General features: G+C 32.5%; 1 protein-coding gene across 2 annotated transcripts; it reads right to left on the bottom strand.

Annotated features, from left to right (window-relative positions):
* Positions 1–1590: 1590 nt before the first annotated feature.
* On the bottom strand, positions 1591–13952 carry LOC104888556 (uncharacterized). Of its 2 annotated transcripts, XM_048640175.2 has the most exons (7): positions 13465–13952; positions 12732–12873; positions 10219–10310; positions 9987–10080; positions 9318–9409; positions 4590–4849; positions 1591–2024 (listed from the first exon to the last, which is right to left on the bottom strand). In XM_048640175.2, the coding sequence occupies exons 1-7, from the start codon at positions 13762–13764 to the stop codon at positions 1874–1876; spliced, it is 1131 nt and encodes a 376-aa protein (XP_048496132.1). In that variant the 5' UTR covers positions 13765–13952; the 3' UTR covers positions 1591–1873. The 2 variants fall into 2 exon arrangements, with proteins under 2 accessions (XP_048496132.1, XP_010671878.2); XM_010673576.4 differs by lacking the exons at positions 1591–2024; positions 4590–4849 and having other exon boundaries at positions 9053–9409; positions 9981–10080; positions 13465–13934.
* Positions 13953–15341: the final 1389 nt, after the last annotated feature.

Raw genomic sequence — 15341 nt, 5'->3', positions numbered from 1 at the left:
CTTGAAAGTTTAGCCATAACAATTATCGTTTGTGATTAATGGGTAAGGGAAAATAATAGTCATGTGGAATTTTGTGTGATTCATCTCAATAAATACTTTCAGAATATTAACTCTTTATAATTTTTACAAATGCAAATTTAGAGATATTAACGTACAAACATTTATATTGACAAGCGTGAAAAGATAGAGTGTAACTATTAAAAAGAAATATAGGATGTATAAAATAGAAAAGTATTATTTTGTTTCTATTACTTAGGGTTGAGGAACAATTTTTAAGAAAGATTAAGACTTTTCCAAATCCACATCTAATATAGCAGCTTATAACCTTGCCATAAAGAATGTGTTCTCTTCACTTTAATGACGCATTCCAAACTTCCTATAAGCTTCGTTAAATTTTGATGAGTTGTAATAAGTTATAACACCTTACAAATAGTTTTTCAATAAGTTATGATATATTTAATTTTAATAAGTTTAAGATAAATAAGGTGAACAAAACGCACTCTAAATCAAGTATAACTAGTACTTAAATAAGGGTGATGAACTAGGTAGGAGCGACAAAAATAGATTGAAGTATGGATCATCAACTTGACCTTCCAAAATGCTTTACTTTTTAAAAAAGAAACTGAATTATGAACAATGCTAACAATAACTAAGTTTACCATCGATGTTGAAGCTACAATTTAAGACATTCAAAGTACCGGAAAGAATCAGAAAGTAACATTACTAAATGAATCTTCCTATAATTCTTTTCTATTGTTCAACAAAAAAAAAATCTTCCCATTTGACTTCACTATAAATTAGAGTTATTTTTTGATTCATATTAGTGACTTCGTTAATGCTATTTCTGGATGATAACATTCATTATTAAAGCTTTTTCTAAATGATAATGAATTAATATTGCTTTACCTAACTCACTATCATAATCTGAATCTATCATCTTATGATAGAGGTAGCCAGTGGCCCTATTCCAACCCAACTTAACCCCATTTGTGCTAGTAAGTCCACCAAACAGGTAGTCAGACTCAAAGCCCAACCAGATCATTTAAAGGCTCATCTGGACCAGCCCGTCTCCACAGTCCACACTGTTTAAACAATCTTAACTAGCAGCAGTACTAGAGTTGGTCATGATCCAACGAGCCTCATGCCGCATCAGACTAGATTTGCACATCCCCAGCTACGGCCCTGGATAGGACCAAGGAAAAATCGTGTTATTCTAGGATTGTGCAAAATTTCTTAAAAGAGGGGTACATGGTGCATCCGTCACACATATTGTTTTGCTAAAAGTGAGATGGTCCATCCTTGCAAAAAATATATTTTCCTCCTTTTGGCTAAAAAAATGAGCAGGCAGGCTAGCTTATCAAGCTCATGTTAGATTACAAACATGATGTTCGTGAACGCCCTAGAAAACCCATCGTGCCTCATGTCATGTTAGGCGAGAAGCGGACTCATGTCGAGCTGACCCAACACACGTTCTAACTAGCTCCATGTCAGGACCAATCCACATATTACATAAGTGATTAACCAAAGATGTAATATTGAAAGATTAAGAACGACTTAAAAACAGAGGAAGTATATTATCAATATTCAATATCCATCAATAAGAAGTTTCATGTAAATTATGTCCGTGAACAAGAACGAATTAAGTAATAGCACACAGACAAGCGATAGAACTGAAAAATGATTTAAAGAGTGCACAATTTGTTACATCTCTGCACTAGTTTTGTTTCTGGAAATAATCAAAAACCATTTTGGACCATCTTTTTTTGTTGTTTTGGTTTTTAAGAATAAAGGACTCTTAAGCAACAATGCTGATCAGAAATAAGCAGCAACAAAGTAGAATTGCTGAATTAAAGCGACGAAGGGCGGTGTCGTTTTAATATGCTCGAGCTTTAATGATGTCAAAGCTCATTTCACTAGGATCTGTGGCCTGTAATTCAACTTGAATGCCCTCAAGTTCTCTCTTGAACCTATCCTTTGAGCTTGCGTACACCATCTTCATTCTCACCCTTGAGGTGTCTGGAGACCTATTTATATACATTGCAAGTATATTTCAATTAATAAATCCCTCTATATATGTATAAATCCTACATTTTATCAAAACTATAAGCTAAATTACTACTCCATCTATCTGATCAAATTGATGGTGTATGACGCTAATCTTTTGTTCTGCGATTAGTTTGCTGTACTACACATAAGGTATCAATTGATTTTCATTCAACTAAATTAATGGTTACTGAAATAAGGAAAAAAAGTGTATATACACGATTTGCATACATCTAACGCATATATTCTCAAAGAAAAAATGCTTTCATGAAATTTTGTGAGCTGAAAAGAAGATATATGCAAATGCAGCTACAAACCTTTTTACGTACCGCTTTATTACGAGGTCATTTTGGGTTACACAGGGGTTCAAAATATGCAAAATTTGCATAGCTTTCATATTTTTTTATTCATATGCGTCATGAAAGCCGTACAAGATACAAAGAAGGGGGGATTCGAACATATGACCTATCGTTCACATTACCTCAATTTTAATCATTAGACCATGACATCGTTGGTTTGTATAGCTTCCATATAGATTGGGAGTTTCTCCAATTAGGTTTGTCATTAGAGATTGGAATGTGATTTGTATTTTGATAATAATTTGAGGCCACTTTTTATTGCATAAGTAAAAGAGTTTTACAAGTAGAGAGAGCAAATAAAGAGGTAGAGGTTAATATCTTCATGATTGAAATTCTTAGTTATCAATAGAGTGTTGACTAAGAATTTTATTTTTTACAAAGCTATTCTTAATAAGTGAAGGTCCCTTGACAGAACAAAACTATCGTTGATGATTGTATTTGTATCATATATCTTAAAAAAATGGTTTTCCGATCTCTCTTTTTTAAGGGAAGCTAATTCAATCGCTGAATTTATGACCATTTATGGGCACAACTGGCTATCCTTACCAACGAACCTATCATTAACAAAGATGAGTTAGGTTGCCTTGCGCAATGGGGTAAAATTTAATTCGATCCCGCTAACGAACATCCCGAGGAGCTAGATAAGAAATATATCACTCTACTTAATTATTCATATTGATACAAAATAATAGAATAATATATAATTCCAATGCAAAATATTTAATGTTTTTCAAAAGGAAAAGGAAAAACATTTAATTCCAATACAAAGCATTTAAATGCATTGCATTGGAATTATACATTATTATATTATTTTATATAAATATGAGTATAAAAGTAGAACAATATATTTGTTATCTAGGGTCCCGGGGTGTCCGTTAGCTTTTGCCAATTTAATTTACCCAGTAGGTAGTTTAATGTTTACCGAATACTAATACTTCCTCCATTTTTTTATAGATGCTACATTTTCCTTAAATGGAAATGTCATAATAGATGCTACATACCATAAATGGATTCTTTTTCACCATAAAAATCTTAAAATACTATTAAAAAGTTGGTGGTTCCCCACCTTCTCTTTTAAAATACTCATACTTTTTCCTTAACAAATGTTTTTTTATTCAAAAAGTGGTTGTCCCCTACTTTCTCTCTCTACCTTTCTTAAAAACCCCTCACTTTCTCTATGTAGCAAGAATAAAAACACGGAGGAAGTAGAATTTAATATACAATAGAATGCAACTCACCATCAATAATTATGTTTTTATAGTCAATGAGGCACGGTTATCTACGATCTACCCATTGGGTAGATATAGTTGTGTCCCGCGCAATGGACTAACCTAAGCTTTCTTTCCAAATCCCAAAAAAAAAGGATTGTCTCCACTTTTGCTTTTGTTATACTCCCTCCGTCCCAAAATATAGTTCCCATTTCCCTTTTTTCACGGTAATTTATGCAAGTAGAATATAAGAGGGATAATAATGATCTTTTGTTTATCCAAATAAATGTTGTATGGGAAAAGATGATTTTAGGAGAGAGAATGGAGAATAATTGGTAAAAGAGCATTAATTGTAACATTTTGGTTGAATAAACAAAGGAAAAAACAAATTTCAAGAAGCAAATAAATGATGGGACACGGTTTTTCTAGACAAATTACGGGAAAATGTGGAACTAAATATGGAAATGGGAACTATATTTTGGGACACCCAAAATGGAAATGGGAACTACTCCCTCCGTCCCATAATATAGTGCTTGCATTTCTCTTTGGGTGTCCCAAAATATTATGCCTATTTCTTTTTTATCAATTTGTTTGGGCTAAATTATCCTTCATTTCTACATATAAATTTTTCAAAATACCCCTACTTTCTTTTAAAATATGTGCCCCTATTTATTGTTTTACACCATTCCAAGGAATATTTATTGCTCTTTCATTTTATTTTAATAGAAAAGAAGAAAAAAACTAGTTCCAAGACAAATATACCCAATAAACATTTACTTAAATATATATTTTTGTGAAATCCTAAAACTCCTTCCATTTTCCTTAATTCTTGTGAGGGAGTTTATTTTGAGACGGAGGGAGTACTACTTATACATGATACTTCAAACACTTAACAGATATTTGCATTCATATGTACTTAACCAAGATGAGGTATTTTTGATGCTTGAAACCAAGAAGTAGAGAGTAAAAATTGACATACCAGGCAATGAAGAAAATCTTGCTCTTCTGGCAGTTCTCATCAGTGGTGAAATCAAAATCATAGACGGCATAACGACATTCATCAGCAGGCAAAGAGTTGGTAAAATCTTCATAGCTTTCTTCGGGACTTCCAACCTTATCAACCACCACTTGTTGTTCTTCTATTTTAAAGGTGATAAAGCGGTATGATCTTTTTGCTTTCAGCTCACGAAATTTCAGCTTACACTCATCATCCACAGCCATTCCAGACGCAGCGTTCGCCTATTTTTTTTCCCCATCCCCACGCCACAAAGTTTCCCATTTACATTATAGAACCCACCAGATAATCAACATTTAACAATTTTTGGATGAGACTAGGACTAATCAAATCATGTTCTATGTATACTTGCACGAAACATAGCGATGGTAAAATTTGACATGACACGACAACTTCATCGGGGGCATTCGACACAAAAATAATATAGCATTGTTGGGGTCAAGGTATTCAACCATATAAGTGAATGGACGGATTTCAACACAATCTAGTTATTAAAAATATGTTGGTTAGGGTTGAACTTTCAAACACAAATATGGTACAACAACTTGTTTAGTTGCTAAATGATTATTGGTATCATTTGTGTTGTTCGTAATAGTTTAGAGTGTTTGTTGTATTTAAGTTTTGTAGCACCTAATTTGATCGTTAGACCAACTGATACAAAACTTTGTATATCTTAAACAAGTTTGTGGTTGAAAAGGCATTAAGTGATATGTAGGATATATAATTGTCATGGAATGTCACACTAACTAGAGTGATATTGCTACCAAAAGTGTTCCCCTCCTCCACCCACAAATAAAGGTCCTACATGATTTTCATGACTCACAAGACTGAGTAATTAATGTCGATTATCGAAACAACTATTTTGTGTACCCATTGGACAAGCTAACTAACAATAACATACTTATTGTCGACATTGAATTGTTTATGAAGTTTCATTAAATTCTTGTATATATCAAAAGGATGCAATACAATGTTGTTTCTAATTTAAAGATTTGCAAAAGTATCTTCGTTGACTTATAGTTAAATTTGAAGCGGAATTGATTCGGTCAAACTATAACCTTGTTTCTTGTTGCAAAGAACATTTCAAAATTATAGCACTAGGCTACATCGAATCATAAATTCAAAAGTCTCTCAAATATGATCCAAATATTACATACTAATATCGATAGAAAGATCGTAGTCAAATTATTTAATCAACAACACTAAAATTACGATACAAGCTTAAGATGATGGGGTCGATGAGTTAAATTTATTTCAAATTTCAGACATTCTATTAAGAGCTGAATCTATATCGTATTTTCCTAGAGTCCTCTCGAAAGATGTTACGTGATTCTAGTATCGTGATCTTGCAATTCAAACATATAGATAGAGATTATGCATGGCAATAATCATAAAAATATCAGAATAAAAGAGTATGTTAAAGATCTTGTTAACGTTAACATGCAAATAATCAAGATCATAGCAGTTTTATATCTAAATTTGCATGAATGTAAAAAAAGACTAGAAAAACGTACCATTTTGTAGCAAGTTTGTTGTTTTGACAAAACAATTAGAGAGAAACGAAGAAGAGAAAAAGGGAGTTTTGAGAAAATGATGATAGAAGCTAAGGGAAGAGAGAGAAAGAGAGAGAAAATGAGATTGTTGATAGAAGAAAGAGATCCTTGATTAAAGGACAACAATGAGTGGGTGAGTTTTTGAGGAAGCAGAAAAATGCGGACAATGACGAGAAACAATTATACTAATAATATTTGAACAAATAAATATATTTGTAATTAATAAATAATAAATTAATTAATTGGGAGGTGATTAGTGTATTCTCTCATCTGATTTAGCATAAAAACCAGCTAATCAAGCCAATTTTCTCCCAAAAAATTAGAAGGCTGATCATGTCTACGACGAACTGTTCTTGTTGCCACGTCTATGGTAACAAGGCACGTCCCACCCCCTTTCTTTTATTTATCTCATCATAATTTATGCCTATTGACTAAGAAAAGTTTATTATTCTTGTACAACTATTTACATTATGAGTTTGTCCTATAAAATACCGCCTATTTTTAAATTAAAATTAGGCAATGGTAAGATCCAGGATTGAGACTATTTCAATAGTGATTAGGTTAATTTTTTTCGGTGACTAGTTTAATCCATTTAGTGACTATGTCTATTTTTATATTAAAATTAGATCGTCTCTTTTAATAATTTTTGTTACAATATTCATTAATAATACTCCCTCGTGTCTTTATTAATTTACCCGTATTCTTTTTTGGGATGTTCCTTATTGGTTTACCCATTTCTTTTGTTTCTATTTTTGAAATGAGACCACTAACTTTCCATCACATATACATTTAATATAAAATAACAGTTTTTCTTTCTTTCTATGTCCCACAATATCATTTCTCCTAAAATTTTGTGCAAAAGAAACAGGTAAACTAATAAAGACCGGAGGGAGTAGCTAAGAAATTTTAGAAATATTGCAAATTAACAGATGAATATTCTTGTGGAACTCTATGTCGTTTTACCCATTTCCATACACACAAGTATACAAAAAGGTCGATAGATTTCAATAAAATACATATAACTTTAGAATATAAATTATATCAAATGTTTGGTATTATAGAATGACTTATATTGAAACTAAAATCAAAATAATTAATTTGAGTAATTTAAGTTTTAGTAGATTAGAGGGTAAGAATATTGTGTGACATATTATAGTCAACTTGGATCTTGAAAGTATATTTATAATTATAATTAATAAAGCTACACATAATATATACTCCATCCGATTTCAAAATATAAGGCATTCACGCTTTACGAAAATTTACTTTGACCATAAATATCTCTCATAATATGATAAATAAAATTATAAAATTATATATTGGATTCGTCTTGAAAAATACTATAATAATATTTTTAAGTTATCTATGACATATAATTTAGGTTAACGGTCAAAGTTCGATCTCAAACATCATGCATGTTTTATATTTTGAAACAGATGGAGTATATCTATTCGACCTATGCAACGGGAATCATGTGCAAACTCAGTATTTGTAAATTCAAAAGGCAATGTTGATGGACTCTCGTAAATATTTTAGTGTCAATTATTATTGTTGGCTGTATTTAGTAAATAACTAGTTAGTGATCCCGGGCTATGCTCCGGGTAAGAAAAAAATTCATTTATTGATATAATACTTTATGATAATAACAATAAATACAACTTAGCCTAATGGTTAGAACTTTTAGTATATGTACTGAGGTCTTGGGATCAAATCCTATACTATGCAATTTCTTAATTTTTACTGTACATGATTACGTGAACTAAAACTCCCTATGAAGAGCGCCACATGACACAGTTTCTTGTTTTCGCACGCCTTTTAATATATTTGTATACATATCATCATAATCAATAAGTAACACAATCCCTCCCAAAATGATATCCAAATTATACATTTATTTTCAATGTGTTGGGATGGATTCAGAAACAAAATAGTTCTTACAAAAGAGCTTAATCAAAATCCCAACTTTTACTAGAGGATTCCATTTTGATTTGTTTAAACTAGACAAGTTATTCATATCAGTTCCTTATATTAGACCACCTATCTCAGGTACAGCTTCAACCCATTCCGTGGATTGTATTAAGCAAGAAACGAATCCCACATTTTATATACTCCTTCTGTTTCATTTTAAATCTACACACTTCACTTTTCTCACATGCCAATGCAAAACTTTGAGGACACATATCTTTAATTTTGTATTGGTAAAAATTATAAAAAGTACATATTAATAAAATACATGTTATGATAAATTTAACAAAATCTCACATGATTATATTTTCATCCACGTATAAATTATAAATGATAGTCAAAATGAAATTTGTCAATAATGTAAAATGTCAAAGTGTATAGATTAAAATTTAAAATGAAACGAAAGGAGTACTATTTACATGCTTTTCATAATGTTGGTGTTATTTAAGCCTTTGCTTTAGTTTATCGTTGTATTAAAATCGATTATCTACAGATATTTGCTCTAGTTTGCACTGTCATGCATGTAACAATTTGAAAACATGACGAGATGATGCAGCGACTTTAGCAATTCGTGATATCTGACATGGTTCCGACCAAATCAGCCGTACATGCTTAATCATTCTATTATTTTAGTTCCACATAAATATTCATGTTGTTCTAGTTGTACTTTGTCTAGATAAAGCAGGAATATAAAGAAATCAATTATCATTAGCAATCTAAACTACTTTAGCAAATACATTATAATAATGCTCCTCCAAATTTATTTTGAAAGTATACGCTAAGACAAATTCGACAACATTGGTTAAAATGTGACATTTGAATAGCATAAAAATCAAAGTGATATTGATAGATAAATATATACTCCATATTCATTAAAGGGGGGGAGGGGAGAGGGGACAACAACTTCCATTTAAAGAATCAATTATGAGAATACAAACTAATACAGGCCAAACATTGAAACAAGATTACCAAAATGAAGATAAGGGAAAGACAGGGGCCTCTTGTATGCTGGTTGCTACAAGATGAAGAAAATTTCTATATCAAAAATATAGGGCCTACCTTTTGCTTACAAAATTTTTCAACAATGTCATCCTACAAAATTGACCACTTTAGGCCCTTCTTTTTTCTTTACTTTTGCAGGATCACCTGTGCTCTTTTCGGAGTCATTCTTGACTTTGTTATCCTCCTCAATCATGAAGTCGTCATCAAGATCATCCCCACTGATCAACTTTGTTACTTGTGATCGTCGTGGCTGCTCGTTTATACCTGCAAATAAACATCATGAAGCAACACATCAAAGACTGAGATGTCGCAACACTGATACTAAAGGTTTGATTCTGTTGCATCGTGAAGTCGTAACGATTAGCAAGTCTGTGGGATATCGCAAACAAAAAAAGCACAATTTGGACCATTAATGTCTAATTAAAACTTCTTAACATAAAAAAAAAACTACTAAATATCATACAAAGTTGATATTTTGGAGGAAAAAAAAGAGACCAAACATCTTAAATTCTAAATTTTGTTTTACATATTAGCAAAAAAAGAAATGGTCACAGTTAGAATTATGATAGTGCAAAAGTCGAAGTGTTGCAACTAATAAAAAGGAAGTTAGTATTGGATTATTGGTCAAAGTTATGTGGAACAAGATGCGCATTTGGCACCACCAACAAGGTTTTCCAGATAATCAAATCCTTCAATCACTGTCAGAGATGATGACAAACAAAAGACACGCATAATCTTGAATTTTTTAGGTCGTAATATCGTGATTAGGAAATGTATTGGACATAGTAATTGAATTTGCAAATAAGCAGCTTATATCTATGTAAAAGAAACTGACCATAACCTCCTCCATTGGCAGCAGCGCCAAATCTGTTTCCTTTGTTTGGGCAATCTCTAGCTAAATGAGTTACACCACTGCATATTTTACAGCACCCACCCTGTCCATCAATTTAACAGTTTAATTATAAGTGAGCTGGACAAGCGAGATAAAATCACACTGAAAAAATCAAACAAAAAGATCAACAATGCTCTAGACATCTTTGTAGGCTTGCATAGATAATGAATTCTGGTTTCACCTTCGGATATATCCCATGAGTATTTTTTGGACAATTCTTACTCAAGTGTCCACGCTCTTTGCAGATAAAGCACAAGGCAAACTTTGTTCCGCCTGCATAAACCCAGAAAAAAATTACAAGAGTTAACTTGAAGGTATACAAAAGTAAGACAAGAAACCATCCGCTACAAGTATATAGTGAGGCGTGAGCCTAGAAAACTTTCAGTTACATAGAGGATAATGAGGCCTTTTCACAAGCTGGACTTAAAGTCCATGGATAAGAGAGATTCAATATAGTCTCTCGTTTTCCACCTGCCATCAGGTGTAAGATTTTAACACAAGTGTTCCACAGGATTCACTTAATAGCCTTTTTGATGGACAGAAATGTCAGCTAAAGAAAAATCCACATTTTCAACAGGGGACGTTTTCACAGCTTTGAATACCTACTAGCTCTTTGTTTTCTTTCAACAGTTCATTCTTAAGCAATCACATTAATCGAAAGACTCTTAATAATGTACAGCTAATGCTTTCCAAATTAAGCACCGGCATATCAGAAAGAGAGCGCCAACATCTATTTCAGATTACACACTAGGTAAGTTCAAATTGTAATTGTCCCCCGATCTGCACCAGCATCAAGATGCCCACACGCCCTCTTAATAATGCTCCTAAAAGAATTCTTGAACTTCTGTAAGTCTCTGGGGGTTCTCAAAAGTGAAAGTTCTGTAAATTCTTATTCAAGGAAAGATTTTCGTTTTACTAAGTAGTGGAAGGGCTATTGCAACCTCGCCGTTCCTATTGGAGTAGTTACTGACTGGGCCTTGAATTCAGCGGGAGGTAATATCTAACTAATTGGTAGTTAGTAATAGCGCAATATAGTTTGTATACAAACTCAAAAAAGTATCTGAGTACTCCGGTATTGGATTTATTGGATTGGAAGTGGTATATAAAAATCTAGTGTTCTGCAATGGCAAGCCTGTCTTAGTGATATATGATTAGATGAGGCACAAGGTAAACATGTGAATTGACAAAGGTGGTGCCAAAAGTTCAGTTGATTTTATTTTTTCGTAGAAAAGAGAGCTCAAAACAGACCTTCTAAAGCAGTTCAAAGAGGCCTCTTATCCAATAAGTTCCAGCAGCTTTTCCATTGAATGACCAAATCTTGGAGCATTGACCCTTCGGCCTTTGTCCCACAGTTTTTGCCTATTCATTTTTGAAATGTACCCAAGATATGCACTTCCTACATTTGTGCCATCGAAGAACTTGTTCCTTTTTATAACTCTATTATTGTGGTCACATGCAATAACAAAGGAGAAAGAATTGATGTAACTCAATTTTCGATTCCCAAGCCATTAGACTGCAAACTGTTTATTATTTACATTCACATTAGTATTTTCAATGCAGAATTTGTCAAATATGTCAGATACTCAAATTATGCAACCAATTTGAAGTAAAAAGGAACCAGAATATATCAAGTTATCAGAAAGGAGTGAACGCCTCAAAGATAGTTCTACAAGGAAGCGATTGTAATGCAACTATGCAAGCATTTCTGCCAAAGTGGTTTGTCTCTCATAGTAAAGAGTTATGTCCTAGTAAAGAGAAAATTGGTCATTTGGAATTTTAATAAAATTTAGTTACTTGATCACCACGAGAGCCAAAATTAATTATAGAAATAATGGCGACATATTGATACAAACATATATATTCCATATATTCCCAAATGTGCTTTAAATAGTCACAAACCAGAAAGCATCAAAGAATAGAAGGACGAGAGATAAGGACAAGCACATAGACCCCTGTACTTGGAGAATGAGGAAACAAAAGAAAGAAACCAACATAACCAAGCCAAGACTTCAAGATATGTAGAGGTTCTTGGCTCAAGCAGCATTTCTAGGTGATCCAAGGGATCATATTAGGAATAGTGACACCATTACAGATCAAGCTCAAGAAGAACCTTACAAACACCAATCATCAACTATAATCGATATGATGTACATTTAGGGAGATGAATTTGGTTGACAGGGGTTCACACCAGTCCCTGACTACCAACTACATTTTGTTATGATCTAAACTTAGAAAGCTAATTTGGTTCCGATGATATTCTCTAAAGCAGCAGAAAAGCTCCACAAACTCCAATTGGGTGTAAAGAAATGCTCCAAAAGCACAAAAGGTAAATACAACATTGGCTATAAATATTGGCTTCTTTCACAGAAGACAGAACTACTAACTCTGTTGTATGACTGTATCAACTGTGAGAAATTAAGTCTCGTCTATGTTAAAGTGTGAATATCTGGACAAATGATGGTCAAATATCTTAGAAGTAACTACAAGCTACACCAAACACAGCCTAACAGCTTATCCCTAAGGTAATAGACAGGCTAAAACACATCACGTACAGTCATATACACTTTAACTAATTACACCCTCAATCCTCCTGCCAAACTAGCATAAAGTGAAGAATTCTAACAATGTACTAAATCAAATAATCAAGTTTAGACAAGTCCAACAACCAAGATCAATTGGCACAAAGAACCATACCATCTTGCAGTTGACGTGGGCATCTAGACAGGGAGTGCCCAGTTTCACCACAATTATAACATAACTTCTCTTCGGCGACTTCTTCACTCTTGTTTAGACAGTTCTTCAGACTATGACCGCGTTGTCGACAGTATAAACAAATCTGTAAAACAGTATGAACATGAACCAGTACCAAGGTAAGAAAAAAGATTAACAATCATTACATTTCTAACCATAATGCCTACATTCCTCCATTCCAGAAAAAAAAAAAAATTGAAACAAAGTGGTGCCAAATTTCCAAATAAATGATACAAGTTACGCCATCTATATTCTAACATCCAACTAAATTCTAAACCATTTATCAAACTTATTGAACTGTTTCAAAATTTTCAGCTGTCAGTCTAACAATTCTAAAAATCCAAAAAACAAAAGAAGCGAAGAAACACCATTATGCCACTAATAAATCTTCACCACTTCTATCTGCAACAATCAAACATTACTTTCTTCAAGACAAAACTGAAACTTTAAGGCAACCAAATGAAAAACTCTAGTGCTAGCAAAATAACCCAGTACTTTACCATTTCATTATACATTACAATTTACAATGTACTCATAATATAATAATCACATGAAATTCAACTAATTCCCAAATTCATCCATCCAAAGTATAAAAAAGAAACTACAGAAATTTCAGGGTTTTCTTCAAATAATTCCAACTACCCAGAAAAATTAAAATAAAAAGAAGAAAAGAGACCTTATTCTTTTCCCACTGAGCTTTTTCCGGGCAATTCTTGGCAATATGATGCACATCTTTGCAAATAAAACAACAATCACCAGGTTTCAACCCAGGAACTCTCAAGGGCTTTTTAGAAAAGGACGAATTTTTACGGGATTTATCTAGGGTTTTGGAATCAGATTTTTTGTGCTTAAAGTTGGGTTTTTTCTTCTTTATTTTAGTGGGATCTTTTGGTGGAGTTGGTTCAGGTTTTGGGAATAAACCAGGGTTTTCTTGTTTGAACTTCTTTCGAGCTTCTCTTTGTCTTTGACTCACCATTTTCTAATCACTCAAATTATAACAAAATGAAACTAACGAAAACCAGAAGTTGGTGTTGTTGATTGTTGAAGGTTGAAGAAAGAAAACTGATGAAAATTCGAAGGATGAACCAAGTTAGGGGTTTTGGTAGGAGTTTGGGCCTTATTTGTCATTTGGTGTATGCGGGTTGTGGGTTGAATTGAGCTTATGGGTTTCTAAATTGGCTAGTGTAAGAACTTATGCAAGAGTTTGTGTAACAATTTATTTGGGATTGTTTTTTGTTTTCAGGTTTTCAAACTAAACTAGTTTGTAGGTTAGGGTTATGTCTCGAGAATTTATAATTTTCATTATTAATCTTTTACTTTAAAATGATATTAAGTGGTTAAGACTTTAGTATATAAACTTGAAGTTATGTGATCAGATCTTATATAAAGCTTTTATTTATTTATCTAGTTGTATATGAATCACATGTAGTATAACAATCTAAATGAGAGCGTCACGTGGCACCCTTCCTTAGTTAAGAACGTCTTTTAATATATTAGTATAGATACATGTAATAATGCTTAAGTTTGATAAAGTTATTTTTAACCTTTTGTTGATAATTTTAAAATTGATATGATTGATATAAGTATGATCATTTTAAGTTTATTTATACAGATTTTTTAATTATATATTGGTCAAATTTTGAAACCAAAAACTTAAAACTGATAGTAATATTGAGGGAGCGCTTAGTCTTAAACCATAGAAAAGTTAGAAGCAAAAAGTTTATAATATCGAGATTTAGGTTTGAGATTTTTCTATGATATACTTCCTCCATTTCAAAGATATTGTCCAGGTAAAACAACATGCACCACAGTACTAACGGTAGTAACTAGTAAGGTGTGGTTCTATTGTTTCTTGAATTATTGAGTGGCGAATTCTAAGTTCAACAATTTTATGATATAAATGTAAAAATATCGAAGCTGTATACTTCCTCCGTTTCCTAAAGATCTTCCCTCTTTCCGTTTAAGGGTGTTTCCAAAAGATCTTTCCTCTTTTGCTTTATTCCTTATTTGGCAAAACAAATTTCCCAATTTACCCTCTCATGTCACTATCATATGGTCCACCATTACATTATTAATTCAATTTTACTCCCTTTCTCTCTCCTACTTTAACCCCTTTATATTTGTTTATTTATCTTAACCCCTTTCTCTCTCCTACTTTACTCACACCATGTCCCACACAACTTGATTTTCCTTGGTATCTGTAGGAACAGTAAGTGGGAAGATCTTTAAGAAACGGAGGGAGTATGATGCAACAATTTAAGATTTATATATTATGAATTGATACAATGAAGATTGAAGAACATGTAGTATTATATATAAACTAACTAGTACTCCTTTTTTCTAAAAAGCTTGCCATTTTTATTTGTCTTTAAGCTCAAAAATTGATTGAAATTGAGGTGCTATCAAATATAGCATCTCAATTTAAGGTGCTGAAATTTTCAGCTACCCTATCACTTCAGCTCATTTTAGTTGTCTTATCAGTTTTAACTCTATTTCATCTTATGTTCACAAACATAGCCAATATAACTCCTAGAAAAAGTAAAAGAAGAGAAT

This window comes from Beta vulgaris, chromosome 3 (genome assembly GCF_026745355.1).
Source record: "Beta vulgaris subsp. vulgaris cultivar EL10 chromosome 3, EL10.2, whole genome shotgun sequence".
Taxonomy (NCBI): Eukaryota; Viridiplantae; Streptophyta; class Magnoliopsida; order Caryophyllales; family Amaranthaceae; genus Beta; species Beta vulgaris.
Note: the sequence above shows the minus strand (reverse complement) of the source record. Positions and strands in the feature narration are given on the sequence as shown.

Excerpts from the sequence above, each read along its gene's own strand:
- LOC104888556 (XM_048640175.2), bottom strand. The coding sequence starts at position 13,764 with ATGGTGAGTCAAAGACAAAGAGAAGCTCGAAAGAAGTTCAAACAAGAA. Across the intron at positions 10,081-10,218 it reads CTCATGGGATATATCCGAAG|GGTGGGTGCTGTAAAATATG; the intron begins GTGAAACCAGAA and ends ATTGATGGACAG. Across the intron at positions 2,025-4,589 it reads AAGATTTTCTTCATTGCCTG|GTCTCCAGACACCTCAAGGG; the intron begins GTATGTCAATTT and ends GTATATAAATAG.